Raw genomic sequence first — 27,768 nt, 5'->3', positions numbered from 1 at the left:
AAGTGCTCTGTAGAAATAAATTAAATCCATTTGTCCTAGTGTGTCCTTCAAGGCTGCTGTCTCCTTGTTGATTTTCTGTCTGGAAGATCTATACATCAAAGTCAAAGGGGTGTTAAAATCCCTTACTATGACTATTTCTATTGATCTCTCTCTCTTTATGTCCATCAAAATTTGCCATACATATTTAGGTCCTTCTATGTTAGGTGTATAAATGTTTACTAGGGTTATATCCTCTTGGATTGTTCCCTTTATCATTATGCAGTGTTTTTCTTTGACTCCTACTATTGGCCTTGGTTTTAAAGTCTTCTGTCAAACAACCCAATTAAAAAATGGGCAAAGGACTTGAACAGACAGTTCTCCAAGGAGGACATACAGAGGGCCCAGAGACATATGAAAAGATGCTCAGCATCACTAGCTATCAGAGAGATGCAAATTAAAACCACAATGAGGTACCATTTCACACCAGTCAGAGTGGCCAACATAAACAAATCCACAAACAAATGTTGGAGAGGATGCAGAGAAAAGGGAACCCTAGTGCACTGTTGGTGGGAATGCAGACTGGTGAGGCCACTGTGGAGAACAGTATGGAATTTCCTCAGAAAACTAAAAATGGAACTGCCCTTTGACCCAGCAATTCCACCGCTGGGATTATACCCTAAGAACCCTAAACACCCATCCGAAAGAACCTATGCACCCCAATGTTCATAGCAGCACAATTTACAATAGCCAAGTACTGGAAGCAACCTAAGTGCCCATCAGCAAATGAGTGGATCCAAAAATATGGAATATTTACACAATGGAACTCTATGCAGCAGAGAGAAAGAAGGAGCTTATACCCTTTGCAACAGCATGGATGGAACTGGAGAGCATTATGCTAAATGAAATAAGCCAGGTGGTGAGGGACAAATAGCATATGATCTCACCTTTAACCAGAACATAATCAACAGAAGAAAAAAGCAAACAAAATATAACCAGAGACATTGAAGTTAAGAACAATCTAACAATAGCCAGAGGGGAGTGGGGAGGGGACAGTGGGGAGAGGGGATTACAGGAACTACTATAAAGGACACAAGGACAAAATCAAGGGGGGGTGGAGGTGGGGGAGGGAGGTGGGTTCGGCTGGGGTGGGGTGGAGGGATGGGGAGAAAAGGCAGACAACTGTAATTGAATAACAATAAAAATTTTAAAAAAATAAAGTCTTCTGTCAGATATATGTACTGCTACTCCAGCTTATTTTGTCCTTTCCACTTGCATGAAATGTCTTTTTCTGTCACTTTACTTTTGGTCTGTATTTTCATTCTGAGGTAGGTCTCTTGAGGACAGCATATATATAGGTCTTATTTTCTTATCCATTGAGCTACCCTATGTTTTTGACTACAGCATTTAAGCCATTCACATTTAAAGTGGTTATTGATAGGTATATAGTTACTTCCATTTTATTTTTTAACTATTTTCTTCTGTTTTTTCTCTTTCTCTTTCTTCTTCTTTTTCTTAAAGCAAGCCCTTTAACATTGGTACTGGTTTGGTGACAACAAACTCCTTTTGCTTTTTCTGTCTGGAAAGCTCTATTTCTCCTTCAATTTTAAATGGTATCCTTGATGGGTAAAGCAGTCTTGCTTGTAGGTGCTTGATGTTCATCACCTTGAGTATTTCATGTCAATCCCTTCTGGCTTCAAATGTTTCTGTTGTGATATCAGATGACAGTCTAATGGGACCTCCCTTGTAGGCAACTAACTGCTTTTGTCTTGCAGCTCTTGCAATTCTCTTGTCTTTAATCTTGGACATTTAATTATGATGTGTCTAGGTGTGGGCATCTTTGTTTGGGTTGTCCATCTTCTTTGGGACTCTGAAATTCCTGGATTTGTGTGTCTTTTTCCTTTGTTAAGTTAGGGAAGTTTTCAGTCAATATTTCTTCAAATAGGTTCTCAATCTTTTGCTCACTCACTCTCTTTTCCTTCTAGTGTTCCCACGAAATAGATGTTGTTATGCTTCACGTTGTCCCAAAGGTTTCTGAAAGTTTTCTCATTTCTTTAATTCTTTTTGCTTCCCTGCTTGGGTGTTTTTTTCTACCTTGTCTTCCAAATCACTGATTTGATCCTCTGCTTCCTCTAACCTACTGTTTACTCTTTCCAGTGTATCATTTATTTCAGATATTGCAGTCTTTATTTTTGACTGGTTCTTTTTTATTGTTTCTATGTCTTTTTTTCATGTGGTTGAGCATCCTTATAATCATTACTCTAAATTCTGTGATAAATGGCATGCCTTCATTTCATTTAGTTCTCCTTCAGGGAATTCTCTTGTTCTTCATTTGAGGGCCTGTTTCTTCGTCTTCCCATTTTGCCTGCCTCTTTGTGTTTGTTTCTACATATAATGTAGATCTGCAAAGACTCTGGTTCAGGCCTGTGTCAGATGTTGCTTGTGACTGGCCCTGAACAACCTGTTTGGAACTAGTAGCAATCCATAGCTTGTGGCTCCCTTGATGGGCCTAAGTGTGTACAGAAAGAACCAAGCAGTAGTGCACAAGGCCAGCTTTTACTAGCACTGTGTCCATGGGAAGGTCCACTGAAGTCTCAGACCTCCCAGAGACTTATCTTCACCTGCAGGCTTTCTGTTAGGCTTAATCATTGAAATAACCTCTAGCTGTACTCCTCAGTAGCTAGGCTTAAGCTCTATAGGATAGGGTGAGCGGTATTCCTGCACAAAGAGCATCTGCCTCCCCCAGGCTGATGCCACATGGAGGGGACTACTCTGCCCAAGAAAGATGGCCTCTGCACTACAGGGAATGACTCAGAAGAGGGATCCTGAATACTGACCCTTCAGTTCTTTCACCAGAGCCACCAGCCCCAGATTCTCCTCACATGTCCCTATTTCACCTTGCCCTCCCTCTGCTGGCACCCAGGATTAAGTAGCTGCAAATGAAATTTTGTGTGTTGACCATTTAATAGGCTCTCTGTGTCTCTAGCTACCTCTCCCTGGTGGACACAACCCCACTGCTTTTCACAGCAAGATGTTTCTTGGGTTCCTTTCCTGACTCTGGTGCTATAGGCTGGGGAGTCCAGCTTGGGGTTTAGGCTCCACATTTCTCAGGGGACCCATTCAGCCGCTGAAATATCCCTCTTATACTTCAGCAGCCTCCCATAGGGGCCCAGCCAGCCCTCTCTCACCTCCATACTTGCTGCCAGTCTCACTGTGGTAGTGTGTAGTTTCTTCCACAAGTCCTTGGTTATAAGGCTTCTCTGAAGCTAGTGTTCAGTTGGTTATTCGGGGTGAATTTTCTATAATTTAGCTGTAATGCCAGTTTGTTCCTGGGAGGAGGTTAATGTAGCTTCCTCCTTCTCAGCCTCCATCTGACCTCTCTCCATAACTTCTAATTAAACACTCAGGCATATCCATAATATTTCCCAACCCTATCTCCTGATACTCCTCCATTGACAACCTACACTTTAGCCACACTAAGTTACTTACAGTAATCCAAATTCCTCATCTTATTTTATACCTCCTTACTATAAATGTTCTGCATCTGAAATGCCACCCCCACCCACCACTTTAGCTAATTCCTATTTAGATTCAGTGTCATCATTTAAAGGTACCTGACTGATATTTGCCTACCATAAAATCTCTACCTTAAATTTATATTGAAAACATTTAAAAACATTTTCAAAACAGTTTCAAACATATTATCGCTTCATTTTTAAGACAGGTCATGTGAGGTAAACATGACAGTTCATGCTCTCTTCATATCACAAATAAGGGCATATGATAAGATTATACTGGGAAGAAAACCAAGAATCTAGTTTTCCTGATTACTATCCACTGCTTTTCCTACCATAACTGTTATTTACAAGATATATGCTAATGAGAATACCTTGATCCAATTTGCTAAGTTATGATGTGAAAAAAATCTATATATTCTGCAGAAGCCGGAACTAGAGAGGAAAATGGGTAATAAAGGGATGTATAGTATTTTGAGATAGATAAATTGAGGCAGTGATTGAAGAAGAGAATGGGAAATGAGTATAAAGACTGTGAAGCAGGTTTAAAATAGATTTAGAACACATAAGAAAAACATACTGGGTATAAGATTAAAATAAGGGCAAGACAAAGGAGTAATTAATGTTTCTAGAAAAAAAATTGAAATATATAAAAATGGGCAGGGGAGATAAATAAAACGATGTTTCTCTCACTTGAGACCCCTTTTCATCCCCAACAAGGATTTTAAGCAAATAAAAGCAACATAAGTTGCAGGGGCAAAGGATGTATGCAGGCATGAAAATAAAGAGGGCAGAAGAGGGACCCATTTTACACAATGATACACTATCAGAAACAGGTTTTCCTAAAAGATTAAGTTGTGAGAGTCATTTTATAAAATTATAAGTGATTTTGATTGGCTTGCAGTCATTTCAATTCCAGGGATCATGTAAACTGTGGGAGTCGGAGAAGTTATATGTTTGAAAATCATCACTAGAATAAGCAAGGAGATCTGCTAGTTTGACTATTTTCTTGGAAACTATCAGTAACTAGGTCATAAAGTGTTGTTAAAAAGTTAAGAACTATATGTTTAAAAAATAAAAGAAAGGTATTTACTAAGAAATAAACACCAGGAGGAACTGTGTTAATGATTGTGGTAAAAGATGAGTATGTAACTAGAATGTTCACCTAGAAGTTCAAAGTAATTACTGAAAATTTCTGTAGTAAATATGGATTTCCTCACTTCATACCAAAAGAATGAGAATACCATAAAACACAGTGAAGGAATATTTTCAGTAAAAGACCCATCTCCACCCTACCGTGAAATACCTTGGGGTAAAAATATGAAGTAAACAAAGCTAAAGAAATTTGGCACTAGAATTCAGTAGGATTCTTTGAAGACCTTAATTTATTTATGTTTACTATAAGCCTACAGGAATATATACTGTTTCTCAAATAAACAAATTATTTCCTAATGGAGCACCTCTAAAAAAGGAGTGATTCAAGGAGCCCACTTAAGGAAATATATAACTCTACGTAAAAACATCAATGTGATGCAAAACTTACTCCACTTTTCCAGGAAAACAAAAGGGTATACAGACAAAAAAAGAGTAAGCAGTCACTTAAAATTGACACTACTGTAAGCCTGGCAAAAAGAAACAGTTAAATAGCTTACGGTATCACTGGAACCTACAATGGTCTACATTTACAGACCACTGGACAGAAGGACAAGTAACAGCAGGGGCTTGTGATGGCATCTCACCTGGGGGCAGAAGCAGTCTTGCAGGGCTGAACCTTTGGCCTGTGGAATTTGATGCTATCCTCCCGCAGACAGTGTCAGAATTAAGTTGAATTGTGGGACACACACGTAGTGTCCAGAGCATTGCTTGTTGTTGGTGTGAGGGAATCCCCCTCCTCCTACACACTGGAATTGTGTCTAGGAGCCTAAAAGAACTGGCAAAATGACCTTGACCCCCAATTTGGAGATGTTTGGAGATGTTTGATAGATATAATGCCCTATACAGACTGCAGAATAATAATATAAAAATGATAATATGTAGCACCCTAAAATGAATGCTGAAAGGTTTTCAAATTGGTCCTGGATTTAAAAAATATAATGGTACTAGAGCAATAGCTTAGGTCTCCATGTAATACCTAAGACAAATATCAAATTTAAATTCTACAAAACCAACAGGGGGAAAGGTCATGGCAAAATGTCCTAAGGTAAGTGAGAAAGCAGGGTTTCACAGAAATGATAAGGGAAAAAGTGTGAAGGAGGTCTGTTAACAGTACCTACTTCAGGAGAACAGAGAAAATATTAGTCATAAAAGGATTCACTCTCTTAAGAAGAGAGGATGAGAAAAGATCATAAGTGAGAAAATAGATCATAATCTCCCATTCAGACAAAGTAACTGGACCAAGAATAATTGTGAGTTGGTCAGTTAAAGAACTTTCCCATCTGCCAGTACCTTCCCTAGGCCAGGACTCTCCCTTCAGAACTAGTTGTGAACCCCTTTTTACTGTGCCCTTTGGATCTCTAAACTATTGTAAACAAATGCCAGACACTCCCCAAACTCTATCTTCCTCCTTTCACTGCTCTCAAACAGCACTCAGCTCTCTCTTCCTTACCTTCTACCCCCAAGACTCAGAGCTTGGAGCTTGGGTTGGTATTTTCTTAGCTGAAAATATCTTTTCTAAACCATTTGTCCTCTAGCTTCACTGAAGAACAATTTCTCATTTCCCTACCATCTGGTGACATTCTATTCGCCCCATTCTTATCACTAGTATTCTAACAACCATCAAAATACACTGGAGCTTGCTTTTAGGCTTTCTCTCCCCTCCAACACTTGCTATCAACCTGAATTTTGCATCTATACAAAGCGGTTAATAACGTAGCCTCACATTCCCTGACTTTTAATAAGTAATTCTCTACTGTCCTCTAATAATCCAACACACAATCATGCCAGGGCCCCATGATCATGTAGAACTGTTCCATTGTCAAAAGCTTAAATTTGGAAATTACTTTCTGATCACAGTTTTCTATCATATATTTTATTTCTTTATTATTGAACAACTTTTAACCTCATTGAAACCTCTAGTCTTTCAACTTCTTCCTTCCCAATCTATTGGCCCTCTCCATGGTTTATTTCTTCCCTACCTACTCTGAATAAAATGATCAATGATTTCATCAAGTTTCCCAAAACCCTTTTTCACGTTGTCACTCAATCCCTGACAGGGGATGAATCCAACCACATATTTCTTCTTGTTCTCTAATTTTAAAATGTTATGTTATTAAATATGTTAGCTAGTACCACAATAAATTCACATTTGACAATCTTAATTGGACCTTCTCCAATGTTCAGTAATGTTTTATTTAATTCTAGTCATTTCCCTGTCACATTCCCTAAGCCAGTTACTCTAAACATTAACTACTCTCTCTAAATGCCATATTCTCCACCACTGTCAACAGATACCCTTTCCTGGTCTCAGAGTGCAAATATTTTGCTCCTTGACACTTAAACTTAACTATGATGTAAACTATCCTTAACTCCTATTTCTCAGAAAAAGATGTCCTCTTTTCTAATTCTTATTGACTATCCTCCAACCCTTCTTTAAATCTGCTACCATAGATCTCTTTTAAAAATAAAAACCTGATTTTCATTTGCTTTCAATGGTCTCCCTTAGCTTGTTGCTACAGAGTGAATGTTTGTGCCTCCCCAATTCATATGCTGAAATCTAACCCTCAATGTCATGCTATTAGGAGGTGGGGCCTTTGGGAAGTGATCAGGTCATAAGGACAGAGTCCTCATGCATGGGATTAGTGAACTTACAAAAAGAGATCCCAGAGAGATGCCTTGGTTCTTGCACCATGTGAGGTTCCAGCAAAAACCCAGCTATCGATGAATCAGGAAGCACACCTCATCAGATACCAAATCTTCAGGTACAATTGATCTTGGGCTTCCCAGTCTCCAGAACTGTTAGAAATGCCATCCAATCTAGACTTTTTTGTTATAGCAGCCCAAATGGACTAAGACACATGGCATAAGTCTTTCATAATTTGACCTCTCACTCCCTTTTCTAGGCATCGTCTTCCCTGAATGCACCTTTTCTTTTTTTTGCTAGGCATACCACACTTTTCAGTTTCTAACAAAACTAGGTTTCCTCCCACCGCTGTGACTTTGTATATGTTGCTTCCAATGTTTGAATGTTCTTCCCACAATCCCTGGGTCCTCACATTAACTGAGTAAAGTACACTATGTTTTCAAAATCCAGTATTCTCTGATCCTGCTCATCAAAATCACCTGCTCCCCAATACTCAAACACAATGTTGTAACTGTGTGCAAGTTATTAGAACCTATTTAGTAGCTGAAAACTTGGGAGTGAATAAGATCACACACAAAAAATGTATTTGTACTGAGTCCCTACTATGCTGGGAATATAAGATACAGAGGATATAAATCAGATCCTCTGAGAGCTGTCTAGTAAAAAACAGATTTTAATACATGATCACATTTCGATGTGACTGATACCACCATGGAGGTTATGTATAGCTCCATGAAGATCATGGAAATCTTCATTAACAACGTAACACTGGAACTGAGTTTAAAAGATAGCAAAGCATATTGTAATAAGCAGTAAAGGAAAAAATATATTCCACAAAGAAGGAATATGTAAAAGCATTTAAAAACTGAGGCCAGATACCCAGAGTTTGTAATAGGTACAATCTATACCACAGTATGATGATGATTATGATTATAATTTTTTTGCCAGCAGCTGAAAGCTATCAGAATTGAGATGTAGAAAGTACATGGTGGATATTATCAAAAGTTTGAAGTAAAGACAGGTAGGTGGAGAAGTTTAGTACGCCTGCAAGACACCTATTTTATCCATCAGGAACTGGGTGAAGTGTCAGTCCCTCTATGACACTTTGAGAGACTCTTAGAACTATGAGTTGAATCCAGCTCTGTTTCTGACACTTTGGTATCAGCTCTATCATACAATATATTATACTCTATTAAAATTTATCTATTACTTGTCTATCCAAACTCTCCAAGGCAAGGTACCAAATACATGGGGGTGTCCAATTAATGCTAGTTTAATAGAATTACCCTGCCTTTAAGGAGTTTATAACTGAATAAATGAAATAAGGATGTACAAATACATACTGAAATAAGCCGAAGAGAGGAATGTATAAACTGTTATAGAATACTAAAGAGGGAGCAACTCAGTTACATTTATTGATGTTGTGGTAGTTGTAATCACTTTTAACAGAAAAAAAGGACTGAGCTTATAAGACTGTCTTATATTTTAAGAATTCTCTCATCAAGAATGAAAGTCTTTCTGTAGAAATACCTAACAATAACTAGCACATGAAGAGACTAAACTTTTCACTTTGCATTAAGCTAATCAAGACCCAGATTATATTTTCTCAAAAGCAAACATATGCAAAAATGTTCCATAAACCTTCCGAAATCATTGTAGAAAATTACCTTGCCTTTTGTATTATCCCTCCCACAGGCACACATCAGAAAGAAAAGATGAACAACCATAACTAAGTTATAATGAGCCAAATAAAAACATTCTGTTTACTCCTTTAGTACAATGAGAAAAGACTTGTAACAACTATGGGAAGAAAAAATCGCAAGCATCTAAAAAAATGAACTCACCTCACATAATTTATTGGGCTGGCAAAAAAGTTTGTTTAGTTTTTTTCCATACAATGGCTCTAGTAGTGTTTAGTTGTCTTTAATGTCACTCGAAACAATTTTGTTAGATTGTATTGTGACAGCTGTCATATCAGCATGCATTTTTAAAACATCAAAATTGGTGACTTTTTGTGCAGCCATTTTAAAATTGAAGATGGAAGAAAATGCACAACACTTTCGGTGTATTATGCTTTATTATTTTGAGAAAGGTAATAACACAGAAAAAGATTTGTGCAGTGTATGGAGAAGGTGCTGTGACTGATCCAACGTGTCAAAAGTGGTTTGTGAAGTTTCTTGGTACTATCGATATTTTGGCCAAATAATGCTTTGCTCTTGGGCTGTGTTATACATTGGAAGCTGTTTAGCAGCACCCCTGGCCTCTACCCACTAGGCCAATAGCAGGAGATAGCTGACGTACTGAAAATATCCAAATCAATAAAGTTACTGGTGAAAATGAAAAATGTGTCTTTTATTTTATGGAAAAAACTAAATGGACCTTTTGGCCAACCCAATACATTATTTTCTATTTGCTCTACAATAAGATCTTGATGGAAAACACGAAGGCCAAACATATTATATGCCGTATTTTTAGCCACATGTGGTTCATTGTCATATTATTCTTTCATAACAAATAACTAATAACTGAGGAAACCTGTGAATATTTCACATTTTTAGTAGGGTAAAGTTTAGGTATAATTTTTAGAGTAATATTCATATAATGGGCTATATAACACAGAAAATCCTTTTTCTCTATTTAAAAAAAATAAGTTAATAATTTTCGGTGTCTTTTGTTGTCAGATACATTCACTTGGAAATTTGGGCTGTTTTTCCACTACTTGCAAAACAAACAACGCATCTGTATATTTCTTTGAGATATGAGATAGCTAGCACATTTACATAGAGTGAAACTTTTTTCCCCCCCTGACACTGTAGTTACTATACAGGGCTGCTGGAGCATAGTAGAGAATACCATGTGACATTTCATGATCCTACACATCAAATACTCTCGTCTAGAGTAAAAAAAAAGTCCACTTTCTAAATGCACATGGACCCATTAGAAGGTTTTTTTAGAGTATTCAGCTGAGTCCAAAGTGCCATGATATGTCATACTGCTTTGGTTAAATGTTAAATACCTAGTTTAAAGTTAGATTTGGAACATTTTGTGCTGTCATGTCATACTTTGACGAGGTGAAGATTCAGACTGCACATCTCTCCATCTTCAGGTCTCATTTATTTATACATTCAACACTGAGCAATTATTCAGTATGGCCCAGACACTGAGCGCTATGTCCTCATAATGGCAGAAATGTAGTCCCTGTCCTCAGAGCTCATTACTTTAGGTTGGAGACTGATAAATAAATGTAAAATTATAATTTATCATAAGTACTGTAATAGAGGTGTGTTCAGTGTCTGACAGGAGTGTATGTATTTGATTTGTCAAATTAAAAAGGAATAATCATATAAGAATACAAGGCAATAGGAAATGGTCTGACTTGAGTACTTCAGCTTTTTAAAACAATCAACTCTTCAATTGTTGACTGAATTTTTTTAAAAAATTATAGTTGATATACAATATTAGGGTTGCTGTACAACATGGTGATTAGACATTTATGTACCTTAGGAAGTGATCACCACAGTAAATCTAGTAACCAGTACACAGTTATTATGATATTATTGCCTATATACATTACATCCCCGTGACTTATTTTATAACTGGCAGTTTGTATTTCTTAATCCCCTTCACCTTTTTTTTTTTAAAACAAAAACTGTTTTAGAAGACACTAGAAGTAGTTACTTTACATGAAACAAACTGAACTGATTTATACTGAGTTGTGCTCTGAGTAACTCTAATATGCATGTTGATGCTTCCGGTTCATGAACCACTCTGGCATGGTTCTAAACCTGCGCTACCCAGTTCAGTAGCCACTAACCCCATGTGGCTACTGAACACTTGAAATGTGACTAGTTGAAACTGAGATAAGCTATAACCTCAAAGACTTAGTATGAAAAAAAAAGAATGTAAAATGATTCAATTCTTATGTTGATTACATGCTGAAATGATAATTTGTAAGTAAAATGTTTATTAAACTTCATTTGTTTCTTTTTTACCTTTTTAAAAAAGTATTTTATTTATTTTTCAGAGAGAGGGAAAGGGAGGAAGAAAGAGAGGAGAGAAACAATGATCAGTTGCCTCTCACATGCCCCTAACTGGGGACCTGGTCTGCAACACAGGTACGTGCCCTGACCAGGAATCAAACTAGTGACCTTTTGCTTTCAGGATGATGCCCAACCCACTGAACCAAGCAGGGCCGGGCTCTTTTTACCTTTTTTAACTTGGCTGCTAGAAAATTTTAAACTATGGTATGTGCCTCACATATTTCCATTGGATATCACTGTCTCAGACCAATGTTTCAGTAAACTAGGATTCATAAAAATTATTTAGAGAAGATTGCCAAAACTCAAATACTTGGGCCCTATACTCAGAGGTTCTGATTCAGTAGTTTCAGGTGGAGCCCAAGACTTTACATTTCTAATAAGCTCCCAGAGGATGCTGATGTGCTAAGCTGTGGATCACACTTTAACAAGGTTCTCGTGTAGACAGTATCTTTTCAGTGTTTTGAGAAGAATGCCTTGATTGAATCAAAGGCTCTATCAACGTTCACACAATCTTTCTTGGTCTAATCCGTAATATATATCTGTGTGGCATGTATGTGTACTTACTGGGAAATATTTGTTAAGAAGGATAAGGGATCCTCTTTTCTAGGAGTAGTGGTGTATTGGGGTTGTCAAGAGAAATGGAACCAATAGGGTATATACACAATAGATCAATTGCTATCTCTAGATCAGTAATTTTCAATCTTTTTCATCTCATGGCACACATAAACTCACTTCTAAAATTCTGTGGCACACCAAAAAATACGTTATTTTCTTTGTGTCAATCTGACAAAAAACACAGGTATAATTTTGATTCATTCACACTGGATGGCTATTATTGTGTTGGCTGTTGTCAATTTTTTTTATTTGACAGTCTAAGGGAAAAGAAGTCAGCACCCCTCATTAAATAGTCAGGTATTGCATGGTTTAAGAATTCTTGAGGCACACAGATTGAAAATCACGATAGACAGACATATAGACAGACAGACAGATAGATACACACACATGAGAGACATTTTAAGGAACTGGCTCCCTCAGTTACAGAGCCTGGCAAATCCGAAATCTGGAGGGACAGTGGGCAGGTTGGAAAACCAGGGAAGAGCTGATGATGCTGTCAAACCTGAAGGTTGTACGCTGACAGAATTATCTCTTGCTCTTCCCGTGGGGTGGGTGTGGGGAAGGGGTGCTGTTTGTTAAGGTCAGCCTTTGTTCTATTCAGGCCATCAACTGACTGGATGAGGTCCACCTACATTATGGAGGGCAATCTCCTTTACTCAAACATGATGGATTTAAATGTTAATGTCATCTAAAAACAGCCTCACAAAAAATGCCGAATAATGTCTGACCAACTATATGGGCACGATGGCCCAGCCAATTTGACACATAAAAGTAATCATCACAAATGAAATATGCACTTCATTAAGATATCAAAATGGATTGTGTGGCATAATACTTGTAAGATGGGATAACTGCTAGTGAGGAATCATGCCATTAGTATGTATTAGACTATTCTACACAGGAATCTATAATTGATTTTACTGAGGTTCTTCAAGACCTTTTTAATATTCATTGTGTTAAACCCCAAAATGAGGCTACAAAAAGCAGAGTAACAGTTTTTTGTTTTTAATTGAAGAGATGTATGGATTCAAAGTCTAGGTCTTAGCGCACAATGTTCTATTGGTTTGGCCAAAAAGTCCATTTAGTTTTTTCCATAAAATAAAAGACACATTTTTCATTTTCACCAATAACTTTATTGATTTGGATATTTTCAGTACGTCAGCTATCTCCTGCTATTGGCCTAGTGGGTAGAGGCCAGGGGTGCTGCTAAACAGCTTCCAATGTATAACACAGCCCAAGAGCAAAGCATTATTTGGCCAAAATATCGATAGTACCAAGAAACTTCACAAACCACTTTTGACACGTTGGATCAGTCACAGCACCTTCTCCATACACTGCACAAATCTTTTTCTGTGTTATTACCTTTCTCAAAATAATAAAGCATAATACACCGAAAGTGTTGTGCATTTTCTTCCATCTTCAATTTTAAAATGGCTGCACAAAAAGTCACCAATTTTGATGTTTTAAAAATGCATGCTGATATGACAGCTGTCACAATACAATCTAACAAAATTGTTTCGAGTGATGTTAAAGACAACTAAGCACTACCAGAGCAATCGTATGGAAAAAACTTAGTGAACTTTTTGGCCAACCTCATAGTATCTTATACTCACTTAAGAGGATATACTTCTTATTTGGCGTACATTTCTTCAACGTCTTTTTAATGTGCTTCTAGAAAATGTTTCTTAATTTGGAATCTTTTCCATTTCCTAGCTATTGTTCTCTTACTTTGATTGCTTCAAGCAAAGAATAATCTTTTACTCTGTATTTTGTCTTTAATGTTACAAATGTTTTTCCTATTTCAACAATTCTGCAGATGGTTAATATTCACAGACATTCATAACTCAAAGAATGAAAATTATAATAATAAAAATAATTTTGCTTTTATTTATTAATTCAGTATAAAACATATTCCCATGATATGACATCTCTTCTAGTTTTAAAATAATAGCTAAACTACAGATTTGTGTTAACTAAGATTTATACAAAATCAAATCTGCAAAAGGAGAAAAATTTAATTACCAACCTCATTGGCTAGTATTTTTTCTTTCCCCTAAGTCTCCCATCCAAGTCCCGACCCGACCCTGCTTAGCTTCCTAGATCAGATGAGATCAGGCACGTTTAGGGTAGAATGGTTGCAGACTCTTTCCCCGAAGTCAAAAGTTACAAACTTTTAAAATGGTCTTTAATACCAAGTAGTTAAAACAATTTTAATTTATAAAGTAATTTATATTCATCTTTCACTAAATCTAGAAATGCCAAAATTCACATGACATCACAAATTCACTAAGAGGAATCCATGTAAAGCTGCATTAAAATGAAGAAATCATAAGCAACCAAGTTCACATTTTCAGGGTTAAATAACATAGACAAACTAACAAAAACTACCTAAATTATAGCTATAGATGTAATTCAAAGGGCAATAAGGTATGACCTTGTAATTGTAAACAAACAATTCTCTGGTAGAAAAAAATAATGCTTTACTAACTGTAGTTTTGAAGCTATGGGGGCCATATATTACTAAATTAAGAATTTTCCTATGTTGTTTATCAGAACACTTAATAGTCATTCATTCTAAAATATCTAACTCATATTATTAATTTTAGTTATTTTTAGGTATTAATTCTCATTAGATAAATATCTGTCCCTGAATAACACAAAGGGAGACACAAATTATACTGAACCTAACTAATATATTAAGTGAACTTTGACTCTGAGACTGAGTAACTGTTATACTTTCCATTCTTAAAAAAAAGTTCTTCTAGTATTAATGCTCCCAACTAATAATTTTATTCCAACCAAACCTTAAAATAATAAAAAAGGTGGATATTTACTTTTTAAAATATTAATTGATTAGGCTGAGGATTTATGGTTTAAAGATACCTACTCCTGATTTTTTAAAATCATTATTTAATTAGGACTATTTTCTTAAGACAAAAAGGGACTTTGATATTAAATCGAGAGGTCTTATACTGAATCAGTAAAGCATTAGAAGGGCTGCCATTAATATCAGAAACTAAAATGAGATACTATTTATATCATTTTTATTTACTACTGTGCCAGAAGTTCAAGCCAGCACAGTAAGTCAACAATAGTTGTGAAGGAAAGAGGAAACACGAGTATCACTTTGTATGTGCTCTGACTTCAAAACCCAAGAGAACTAGCTAAAACTTTAACTAATAAGTGAGTTCAGAAGGTAAATATAAATAAAAATATAAAAACATCAATATAGCTTTTCAAAATGATTCCAAAAATAACCACTTAAAAGTTACAATAGGAAAAATCCATTTGTAACCACTAAAACTGTAAAATACATAAGAATACTTTATGTAAGATATGTATAGAAAGCATGTGAAACAAACCACACAATCTAATTGAGGCATAAAAGAAGACAAATAAAAGAAACTAAAATATATGTTCTTAGATTCATGGACAAAATATTGAGAAATTTTTGGTTCTTTCCAAATTAATTTATAGCTTATTGCAATTCCAACAGGATTTTTTAGCAATGTGACAAATATTTCCAGTATTTCTCTGATATAACCCATGAAAATAAAAATTTTTGAGATAGATTTGTAAAGAGAAATGTCCTCCATAAAGCTACCATAATTAAATAGCATGGCTATGACACAGCAGTAGACTGATTAGTGGAATAAAATATAGCCCCCAAACTCACCCCATTACATTAAATAGTCATTATATGATAAAAGGAGTATTATTAACCAATAAAGAATAGATGAAATGATCACATGGTGCCGGGAAACTGACTGTAGAAAAAAATATAATTAGACCTTCATCTTATACTATGTATCAATAAATTATTGAACACAATAAAATCAAATAGTCATAACAAGAATAGACAGTATCTTACATACAAGCTTCTAGTAGAAAAAAATCAATTCACTGACTTCCCCCCACAAATGTCTCATTTATAGATTCCAAAGCTACCTAATAGTGAAACTTTAGTATTTCTTTTATAATGCAAAATGGGTAACTCAGGAAATCTGAATCCCAAGAAGTGAAAGTGGAAGCATTAGACCATGTTACAAAAGCTTTCTTGAGGAAACACAGTGGTCATGGACTACCGAGTACAACAGAAGATAAAGAGAAGTGTGATACTGCCCATACTTTTAATGTCAGGTTCAAACCCGTATAATCACAGCAAAGACATTGAAAACAGGTTAATTTAACCAATCTACTTATTATTTATACCATTCTTTTACATAGCAAATTATACCTTTCTGTTGAAAATATAATTTTTATTCAGATGCTAATGTTAATTCACTTCCAATTTGTTATTCCAATTAAAAGTCCAATTTGCATGCCTCATATTCTTTGACACACTCAGCACACTGGGTCAGTGCTTATTTGTTTAGATAACCAGTTAACATCAATCAAGCAGACGGCCACAAAAGACCCACAGCTAGCTATAGAGGCAGTTACATGGAACCCTGCTGAAAAAGAATGTTAGAAAGACACACCAACACAAATAAATCACTTGTCCCTCAAAAAATAACTTGAAGTGTACTATTTAGTGACAGTAAGTCAGTATTGATACTATAAATGTTGATGGTGGTAGATTTTTTTTAAACCTTCACCCGAGGAAATGTTTTATTGATTTTAGAGAGAGAGGAAGGGAGAGAAAGGAGAGAGAAGCATGAATGTGAGAGAGAAACATGGGTGTGAGAGAGAAACATCAATTGGTTGCCTTCCATACGCACTCTGACCGGGAGTGAACCCACCACCCCTTGGTGTATGGGACCACTCTCCAACCAACTGAGCAATGGGGCTAGGGCAGAGGATGGCAGCTCTTTTTCAGTATGTATGTGGCATATAGCATCAATTCAAATCACATTACTCTTATTTATTTACTCTGTTAGGAACATAAGTTCCTTTTTCTTTTTTTTTAATTTAGCAAACTCAAAAGCAGAAACAGTAACATGTACAAGCTAACGTTAGAAAATCCAGACCCTCTGCCAAAGCTGCAATCACAAGTACAAATACCAATGGAGGCTCATCTCCTATTGGAGAATGCACACGAGAACTTTCTGGGGGAGGGGGCTCTTACGAAGCATAGTGCTTAAAAGCATGTCAGTGCTCACGTGGGGAGCTCATACACCAAAACTGGAATGATACAGAGAAGATCAGCATGGCCCCTGAACAAGGACGACATGCAAACCTGTGACGTGTTCCATATATACATTTTCTAAAATAGTGTATCAGAGGGCAAACAGCACCGGGTATGACAGTTGTATTCTTGCTTCTGTTATTAATCTCGTGGCCTGTGAGTTTTACAGACGGCCTTTCTCACCCTCCAATCAGATTCAATAATTTCCATGATTCCTTTTCTATAAACTCCTGGTATGAATATATTTGGATATACACTCTTCTTTCTGATTTTCACGAAGCACACAGAATATATACTATTTATTACTTAGAATTTAACCTTAGAACAATAATCTTAAAGTTTAAATGTCCTCTCCTACACTGAATAGCCCAATTGTATTTTATTTATGATGATAATGATTTTGTTTCTAAGTTGCATTTTCCATCATATTATATTGGCTGGCACAACCCTTAAACTTACTTTGATCAGCCACTGTCCACACTAGAAGAAATCAAGCATTTATAAATAACTTACAAAAATTTAAAATTGAAATTCTATATGTAATCAATATTTTAAATACTGTTAATGAGATATTTTACTTTTTTTGGTACTTAATCTTTGAAATCTAGTATGTACAGGGTCAGGCAGAAGTAACACCACTGAGTGTGGTTGGTAGGGTACATGAATGTCTCGCAGGAGATGGACAGCAATGTAAACATTTCATCTAAAATGTCATATGGTGTGCCTGAGCGTGATATGGTTATGTTACAGAGTTACATGCTTATGATTTTGTAACAAAATATTTTTATGTAATAAAAAAGGGGTGTTATTTGTGCCAGACCCCGTATTATGCTTAAAGCATATACCTAGATTCAGACTATCCTCATTTCATAAGCTGACAGTCAAGTCAGAGAACGGGTGCTGTACTGGACAGCATGAGTTTAGCAGATTCCTCTGTAAAGGGGGCCCCAGTCCCCGGGCCATGGATCGTATGTGGAAGCAGGCCACACAGCAGGAGATGAGCAGCAGGTAAGCCAGCGAAGTGTCATCTGTATTCACAGTCGCTCCCCATTGCTCTCATTATCACCTGATCTCCACCTCCTATCAGATCAGCGGTGGCATGAGATTCTCATAGGAGTGTGAACCCTACTATGAACTGCATACGTGAGGGATCTAGACTGCATGCTCCTTAAGAGAATCTGACGACCTGTGGTGGAGCTCAGGTGGTGATGCTACTGCTGGGGAGCGGCTACAAATACAGATTATCATTAGCAGAGAGCTCTGACTGCACAGAGACCATAATAAATCAATTGCTTGCAGATTCATATCAAAACCCTATCAGTGAGTGGCAAGTGACAATGAAGCTGCATCTGGTGGCAGGCTCACAGTGGCAGGTGAGTTGATAAACTTCAATTGTATAACTGCACCGGGTGGCAGGCTTTACGTCAGTATTTGACACTTACTTTAGCCCACGTGTGACCTGCCCACTATTTTATTTTATTTACCACTTCCATCTGTTCCTCTGTCCCACACTGCACCTGTCTTGGTCACAGTTTTGGTAAGCCCACATGCTGACCATAGCCAAAATGACAAAAAAACAAATGTTGCTGGAGAGCTTCTTTGAAAAGGGGGAAAGACTCAATGTTGAGACAGCAGAAGACTCTGAGACTGGCAACAAAAACAAAGCTGCATTTAAAAGAAAACACCAAGAGTCCTACTTAAATGACATTCTCCAAGCCCACTTTGTAAAATACGTGGTGACCAGCTATCCAACTAAGCCATGAAAACTTCAAAACTGCTTCGCTGCATGAAGACCGAGCACCCTGCATTAAAAGACAAACCTTTGGAGTTTTTCAAAAGAAAAAATGTGAACACAAAGAACACAAGCAATTTTTGAAGGCCACCACTTCACCAAATGTGTCTGCACTAGGACTATAATTCTTAGTGGCTAACCACAAAACTAAGAAGCCCTTGACCATTGGTGGAATTGGTCCTGCCTGCTGCAAAGGACATTTGTCGTGAACTTTTAGGAGAGGCTGCAGTTCAAAAGGTGGCTTTGTGTTCCTCTTTAGTCTAGCACCATAGCTAAATGAATTGATGAAACAGCAGAGGATATCAAGGCGCAACTGTTAAGAGAAGATTAATGAGTCACTGTGGTATGCAATCCAGGTTGACAAGTCTACCAATGTTGACAACAAGGCAGCACTTGTTTTTGTGTGATGTATTTTTCAGGAGGATGTGCATGAGGATATGTTTGTGCACTTTTGTTGCCAACCAACACCACAGCTGCAGAAATGGTCAAGTCTTTGAATGATTATCACACACCAGGAAAACTGACTTGGTCATTTTGTGTCAGTATACGCACAGATGGAACAGCTGCCATGATTGGACAGCTTTCTGATTACACTACTCCGGTCAAAGAGGTCGCTTCTGAACATGAGTCTACACACTGGGTCATCCACAGAGAAATGCCCGCTAGCCTGGCCAAAAAATGTCACCTGAACTTAGCATTTTGCAGGATGTGACTAAAATTATCAACCACATTTAAGACGTACATGTCCTTAACTCATGTCTGTTCACGCAGCTCTGTGAGGAGATGGACACAGAGCACACACATCTTCTCTTGTACACAGAAGTGAGATGTTTCTAAAGGTAGATCACTGGCCAGAGTTTCTGAGTTTCAAGAGCCACTAGAGATTTCTTTCAGAAAAAAAGTCACCACTGGCAGCACATGTCAGGGACACAGAATGGGTAGCAAAACGTGCTTACCTGTGTGACATATTCAACCTGCTCAATGAATTAAATCTGTCACTTCAGGGGAGAATGACAACTGTGTTCAAGTTGGCAGATAAAGTGGCTACATTCAAAGCCAAACTGTAATTATGGGGCAACAAGTAAACATTGGCATTTTTGACATGTTTCAAACATTAGCAGAGATTATGAAAGAGTGAGCCCAGGCCTGCTTTCTCCCAGCTGGTGCATGATCACCTGTCTCAGCTTTCAGAAGAGTTTGAGCATTACCTCCCAACCACAAAAGATCCCTAACTGGGAAGGAATGGATCCGAGATGCACTTGTGAATAAGCCAGGACTTCCCCCCTCTAGCACTTCCTCCCTTAGTTCATGTCTATGGGTCGTACATATAAATTATTTGGCTTCTCCATTTCCTACACTATTCTTAACCTCCCCCTGTCTATTTTGTACCTACCAATTATGCTTTTTATTCCCTGTACATTTTCCCCCATCCTCACTCCTCCCCATCCCCACTGATAACCCTCCATATAATCTCCATTTCTGTGATTCTGTTCCTGTTCCAGTTGTTTGCCTTTTTTTTTTTTAGGTTCAGTTGTTGATAGTTGTGAATTTGTTATTTTACTGTTCATACTTTGATTTTCTTCTTTTTCTTAGATAAGTCCCTTTAACATTTCACATAATAAGGGTTTGGTGATGAACTCAAACCCTTATCTGGCAAATGCTTTATCTGCCCTTCTATTCTAAATGATAGCTTTGCTGGATAGAGTAATCTTGGATTTAGGTCCTTGCCTTTCATGACTTGGAATACTTCTTTCCAGTCCCTTCTTGCCTGCAATGCACCTAGACAAAGAAATAATGTCCCAAATGAAAGAAGAGATCAAAACTCCAGAGAAAGAGCTAAGTGAGGAGGAGACAGACAACCTAGCAGATGCAGAGTTCAAAACAATGATTATCAGGATGCTTACAGAAATGATTGAGTACGGATGCAAAATAAAGAAGACTATACAAAATGAGCTAAAGAAAAATATACAGGGAATCAATAGTGAAGGGAAGGAAACCAGGACACAAATCAATGATGTGGAACACAAGGAAGAAAAGAAACATTCAACCAGAACAGAAGAAATAAATAGAATTCAAAAACTGAAGACAGGCTTAGGAACCTCCAGGACAAGTTTAAACGTTCTAACATCCGAATAAGGGGTGCCAGAAGAAGAGGAAGAGCAAGATATTGCAAACTTATTTGAAAAAATAATGAATGAAAACTTCCCCAATCTGGTGAAGGAAATAGACATACAAGTCCAGGAAGCTCAGAGAGTCCCAAAGAGGTTGGACCCAAACAGGAACAGACTAAGATACATCATAATTATATTACCCAAGATTAAAGATAGAGAGAGAATCTTAAAAGCAACAATAAAAAAGAAGACAGTTACCTACAAAGGAGTTCCCATAAGACTATCAGCTGATTTCTCAAAAGAAACCTTACAGGTAGTCTTGATACTTACTGAGCACCTTGGCTCAATATGAAATTTCTTATTACATGAATTTCCTGAAAATACTACTTCAATATTGAATTGCTTTATATATTGCTGGTGATAAGTCTGATGCCAGTCTGATTTTCTTTCTTTTTAAATAATGATCTTTTTGCATGGAGACCCTGAGAATTTTCCTTTGTGCTTATTTTTACCTATAAATCTAAGTTTTACTAGACTATTCATTCGAGTTAATCATTCCAGGTCAACTTTTCCAGGTACATGGTGAGCCCTTTCACTAGGCAGATTCCAGTCTTTCTTTACTTTAGAAAAGTTCATAGATTTAAATATCAGCTGTTTCATTGTTTTTTTTTTCTCCTTAAGGACTCCAATTGCATGCATGTTGGATCTTTTTGCCTATCGTCTATACCACTCACTTGCTCACTGATGCTTTATTCTGTCTTCATTCTTCTGCCAATTTTCTTCAATCTTACATATTAAATTTTCAGTTACCTCTATTCTTCCTTGGTACCTTGTAATTTAGTCTTAATTTCTAAAATAATCCTGTCTTTTTCTTAAATTTCTCCTGGTCAAGTCTTAGTTCACATCTTCCTGGTATTTATCCATTTGGAGTCCAAGTTTCTGAATTTGTTACTTGAGATTTATTCTTTTCATATCTGCAAAGGCTTAAGGATGTTTAATATAGGTCATAATGTTCTGTTACTGATAACTGCTTCATGGTTGGTTTAAGAGGAAATTTTTAATAGCTAAATGTTTTGATTCTTATTTTCTGCTTTATTCCTTATAGCATTTTTGTATGTATATCATCTGCAATTTCCTATTCAGTGCAGAGTCTTTATTTTCCTTAACTAGTAATAAAAGATATACACAATAAAAGTAAAGATTTGAATGAAAACGTAGGTTTCTTAGTCCAAAAATTCCCTTTTGAACTTAAACCAAAGAGAGTTATTTTATGGTTTTCTTATTTTTACTGAACACTTAATTTCTCCTTCTTGCTTCCTTCTTTCCCTTCACCACCAAGTTATAAAGGTGAGCCATTTCATCCACAAAAGTGGCACTGTCCTGATCTGTTGCCTAGGGTTCTGTTCTTTGTATATATCCTCCTTTTGATTTCCCAATAGTCACTGCTCTACTAGAATCTAAGACCAGTTCTTAGTATTTTCCCACCAGAGTAGGACTTTTTCTTTCTAAAGGCAATTTTGATTGTGTAGCATATCACTCCTGGGTTCATAGTTCAGCCCATTCCTCCTTCACCTTTTTCATGTTAGTCTCTGCAGTCTTCACTGAACACTCTCAAAATGCGCTCTGAAGCTGAGTAAGCTATATTTCTATACTTATTTCTCTCTTAAATAATCTGTAGTTATTGGTCTGTCTTCTAATTATGCTGGAGGAATAGGTTATGGTTGGTTGGTTTTATTTGATCTCTTTGTTAATCTGTATGAATTTTCAGAGATGTGTGGAAAAATTCAGATTTAGGTTGCTGTCACTATTACAGAATAATGGCAATCCAGGAGTGTCAGTTCATCAAGAATTGTTGATGTCTTTTTAGTTGACCACTTAATCTAGTTTCGTCTCCTCTGTTCTTCACATACCATACGAGGTGGGCAAAAGTAGGTTTACAGTTTTATGTGAAACACAGAGTTAATAAAGCTATAACCTGCATGTTTTTTTCCATATGAACAACTGTAAACCTACTGTAAATCTACTTTTGCTCACCCTTGTATTTATTTAGGAAAAACTGACTCTTCGATAATTTATCATTATCAACAGCCATAAGCCCTCATGGGCAATAAACACAATAACCAGAAGAGCCACATGATACAAAAATATGTGAAGGAAGTGAAGAACATAATGAAGTAGCATGCAAAGGAAACATATCTCTTCTGTGGTGTATTAGATAACTTAGGGTAAAAAAGTGACATCTAGTTACTACTACAAAAGAATTAAGTAAAATAATTTTTCATTTCTACTAAAACAGCAGCAATCCTTCATGTTCAATAACTGCAGATTTAACATGGCTATTGAAAAACAGTTGACTATAAGTTTTAAAGTCCCTAACTTAACAAATAATATTTGTACCCGACAGTAAACCTGTTCATAAATATAAAAGGCACAAAGCAGACCAAAAGCAAATGACAACAGAAAGTTCTTACTGTTAGAGAGGATTCACAGAGTAACCTACATTAGCAGCTTATGTACATAATTTGATATACTTAGGATTATATCCTAGAAGAGAGCCAAAAATCAATATAAGGGCTAAGAAATAACCTAAGAATTCAACAGGCATACAAGTACTATGATATAAAATTAGGAATGTGGAGCAAGAGAGTAAATAGTTTTTTCTTTAAAGAAAAGTAAATGTGTTCTCTCACAGGGTGGTTGTTTTTTTTTTAAGTTTTTAAATTTTTTTGAAGATTTTATTTATTTTTAGAGAGAGGGGAATGGAGGGAGAAAGAGAGGGAGAGAAACATCAATGTGTGGTTGCCTCTCATGTGCTCCCCCACTGGGACCTGGCCCACAACCCAGGCATGTACCGACTGGAAATGAACCAGCAATCCTTCGGTTTGCAGGCCAGCGCTCAACCCACTGAGCCACACCAGCCAGGGCTCACAGGGTCGTTCTATAGAAAATATACAATTATGTAACTCTGGTATGAAACAGAAATTGTCATCAGGCAATTAACTAAACAAAATTAAAGTACAAAGGTAAATGAGGCAATGAGACAGAGGAAAACAGCCTAATCCTACAGGAAAATAATTTAAAGTTATGTTGGTTATCATGCTGGCATTGTTTTTTTTGTTCCCCAATAATGTAACATAGTCCCCATGCTCTTACTATTGAATAGAATTTCTATAATGAATGGACTGTTAATTTTTCTTGTCTTTGGGCGTTTGATTTATGATAGTTTGTCTTGCAAGGTGATTAAGATGTCATATTCTCTAAAGACAATTCCTATCTTAATGTTTAGAGATGAAAATAGGTGTTATATTATTTTAATTTTCAAAAAAGTACAAAATAAAGTAACCATACAACAATTCAGCAAACATTTATTGAGAATCTTCTAACTAGTCTCTAAATCAAAGGAGACAAAATAAACAGAAGCTGATTTCTTGGCTGGTAGCCTTTATATATTTACTAAAAACATGTTAAAACTGAGATCTGAGGTATTTATGTAAGAAAATGAACACTTCTATATTAATTTAGATCATAGATTTACACAAACTGCTTGCTTAACAAAATGTTTCCCATAAAATCTAGTAAGTACTCAAATTTTCTAACTCTTACCTCTTAAGATTCTGACACACATACTGTATTTAATATTATCAAAACAAAAATGAAAATCACTCTGAAGTCATACATCAAAGTAAGAGTTCTAATTCCAGATTATGATCATTTGTAACATACAATTCAAATATACTAAATTCCCACCGTGTAAATTTTAAAAGCATGATTTCTTTCCTTTCAAAACTGTCCTTTCCAATGACAGGGCAGCAGATTATAAAATGAAACTTAAGTTTAGATTCCCATTACACACATTACCATCTTATATTTGGACAAAAGGGAGAAATCATTCTTTCCCGATCAGGTGCAATGCTGGTGCAAACAGTGATATTTTTAGTTAAAGCACCTGACACTAAGAATAATTATGAAACTAGAAGGTTTCTGTTTTATATATAACACTACAGATTCACTTAAGTTAGATTTTTATAATTTTACCTTTAAAAGGACAGTAGCAACAGAATAATCTCTTTATTTAGGGAAGTAGGAACAATTGTAGAAAATAAACATCTTACTGTATTTTTCCTTTTTCTTATTTAAAAACCAGGTGTTAATTTTATAAAATATAACAATAAATACCTATAAAAGTAACAGTCTACAGCTCAAGTGAAAAAAAGGTTTATACATCGCCCTTTCTCTTAAATAACAATTTGAAATTAATTTTTTAAAAAATAAATATTTAAGGCATATTAAAACCTAGCTTATGCAAATAACTTCACATTTCCGTAAGCTCAGCAAAAAGCTGCACTTTACTCAGAATGTAATTTTTTATTTTGTAAACTAAGAGTTTAAATCCAAACTCTGATTCTGCCAGAGCAAAGCAAGTAACACTACAGGGTCAGTTTCCATTACCTTTTAAATGGTGATAATAGTACCTCCTCAAGAGCTACAGGAAAGATATATGCCGAGTTCAGTGCTGAGTACACAGTGGGTACTCAATCAATGATAGATCAGTCTTTAAGTCAAAGACTAGACATCTGCATGGACTCCCTTTTTCTATGTCAAATTCTTTTGCGTTCAAAGTATGCTGAGTGAAGGAAGTCAAATAAAAAGGAATCAGATGGGCATGATTCTGTTTATGTAAAAATCTAGGAAATGCAAATTAATGTGTAGTGACTGCAGATCAGAAGTTCCCTGGGAAGGGGGAAAGGAAGTGACTGTGAAGATACAAAACAAAAATTTAGGAATGAGAAATCCATTCATTATTTTGATGGTATCTAATCAGATGTTAGACATCAATAAAGCTGTTTTAGAGGTAAAGCAAAAAAAAAATTCTTTTGTGTCAATATCTTAGATATGAGGGCATAAATTTTGATATAGATTCTACAAAAGACTTATTTCTTTTGTTCCCTTCCTGGGGAGTTAATAGTTTAAACAGTAGAGTTTATTGTTTTTTATTAACACCTTGTGGCTATTTGACTTTAATATTTGACGACAAACAAATTCAAGACCATTTTCAATAAATGGATTCCATGAATAAGCCTGTAATTCTTAAATTTAATCCAACAATTATATAATTATCAATATTTCTTGAATCTGTTCTTTAAAAAGTTATAAACTTTTTCTTCCTTTCTTAATTTCTTTTCTTCATCTCTTTACCAGTCTTTACAGAAGGACTGAGCAACCCTCCACACGCAACAAATGACATCTCCCCCATGTCCTTCAGTTCCTGAACAAATGATTCACTTAAATAATTCTACCTTTTTCTAGCACAGAGAAAAAACTGGGCCATTGAAAACAAAGGGTTATAATAAAACAACTCTTCAAAAAAATGAACTTGAAATACTCAATTTACTTAAGACTATGAACATGATTATATAAATCTGCTTATATAGGCATGTGTGAAAATCAGGCCATCACATGGTTTTTCTAGTCCTCTAGACCAGTACTATCCAAAAGAACTTTCTGTGATAATGGAAATGATTTGTATTTGTGATGCCCAAGAAGGCAGTCACTAGCCAAACAGGGCTACTGAAAAGTAAGACTAAGGAACTTAATTTTTAATTTAATTTATTAGATTTAAATAGCCACATGTATCTACTACATGTATCTCTTTTCCTTTCCCATTGTGAACCTTATCCAGATGCTCTTACTAAAGTCCTCATGTTAAATGCCTTCTCTGTTATGTCTAATATCAAAAGAAAGAGAATTATGGAAAAAGAATTTTCGAAGCTAGCTTTAAAATGTGCTTTTTGATGAAGAGTACTAAAATATATTATTTTAGATTTTCCAATCAGTTTACTAAAAAATATGAATTAAAAAGAAGTAACACATGTATTTCTGAGTGCTTGAAATTGAATCTTTTAACAATGTATACTCTCTCCCCTAAATTCTTTGTCAACTACATAATTAGTCCCAGGATAAGATAATTACAAACAAGCACAGTGCAAACCACAGCACAACCAAGCAAAATGAAATTCACTCTGTACCTATCTCTTCACTGTGAGAATGCAGAAATTAGAAATATGATGGATCAAATGCAACAGTACAATGTGTTTGTCAATGAAGAGCTGTATGAGTTTCACCCGTAACATTATTTACCTTACCACCAAAGTCTTACCTCAATTTTAAGGGACTTGGGGATAACTACTAATAGTTCTTTCCAGTTAAATCTAAGCATTCACATTTTTTAAAGTAAATTATTAAAAGTGTGGCCATAAGATCTCAGAAAAAATAATTAGGTATTTTAAGGTTCCTCTGTTTCTCCTCCCTAATCTCCCCACAAATGTGTTAAGAAGAAAAACAACTATGGTGCTTATCTGTTATGAATAAAATAATGGCTTCTCTCTGAGAATGGTATTAATGTCATCATCACCACCAGTCAATTCCTCCTTTCTTCTGAGTATCAACTTGGCTTTTAGAACCTTGTGGGTGGAGATGTGGGGTAGGAGGGCAGAATATGTAAAAACAACCTCAGTATTTAGAGATAGGATTCAAAAGAATTCAAGTTATGTGAGTGCAAGTTATATGATAAACTATACACCAATGACTGCTGATCTTTTTGTTTGGCATTTGAGTATCGTAATGAAACTTACTATTTTGAGCCAAGGCTTGAAGCAGACAATCCAAGCATCCTTCTAAACTATCCTCAGTTCTGTCAACAGCTGTTATCTTCAGCTTCTTCAAGGTATCACTGAGATTATCTGCTTATAGAAAAAAAGAAATCAGAAACCTCACTAACCATATGGCCATCTC

At 36.1% G+C, this 27,768-nt stretch overlaps 1 protein-coding gene and 1 non-coding gene across 7 annotated transcripts in view; one reads left to right on the top strand and one right to left on the bottom strand.

Moving 5' to 3' along the window:
• RAP1GDS1 (Rap1 GTPase-GDP dissociation stimulator 1) overlaps positions 1–27,768 on the bottom strand; it is a 137,909-nt gene that overhangs the window by 94,378 nt on the left and 15,763 nt on the right. For 3 of the 6 annotated variants that reach the window (XM_045183690.3, XM_045183689.3, XM_045183692.3), the window contains exon 2: positions 27,609–27,719. In XM_045183690.3, coding sequence (XP_045039625.2) covers positions 27,609–27,719 — 111 coding nt within the window. The remainder of the gene's footprint in view (positions 1–27,608; positions 27,720–27,768) is intronic. The other 3 variants (XM_045183691.3, XM_024574755.4, XM_024574757.4) reach the window with 1 other exon arrangement.
• On the top strand, positions 17,040–17,146 carry LOC112317900 (U6 spliceosomal RNA). Its single transcript, XR_002976150.2, has one exon. It is a non-coding gene; the product is annotated as a U6 spliceosomal RNA (small nuclear RNA).

Source organism: Desmodus rotundus, chromosome 4, assembly GCF_022682495.2.
Source record: "Desmodus rotundus isolate HL8 chromosome 4, HLdesRot8A.1, whole genome shotgun sequence".
NCBI lineage: Eukaryota > Metazoa > Chordata > Mammalia > Chiroptera > Phyllostomidae > Desmodus > Desmodus rotundus.
The sequence above is the reverse complement of the archived record's forward strand: the minus strand, read 5'-3'. Positions and strand labels throughout refer to the sequence as shown.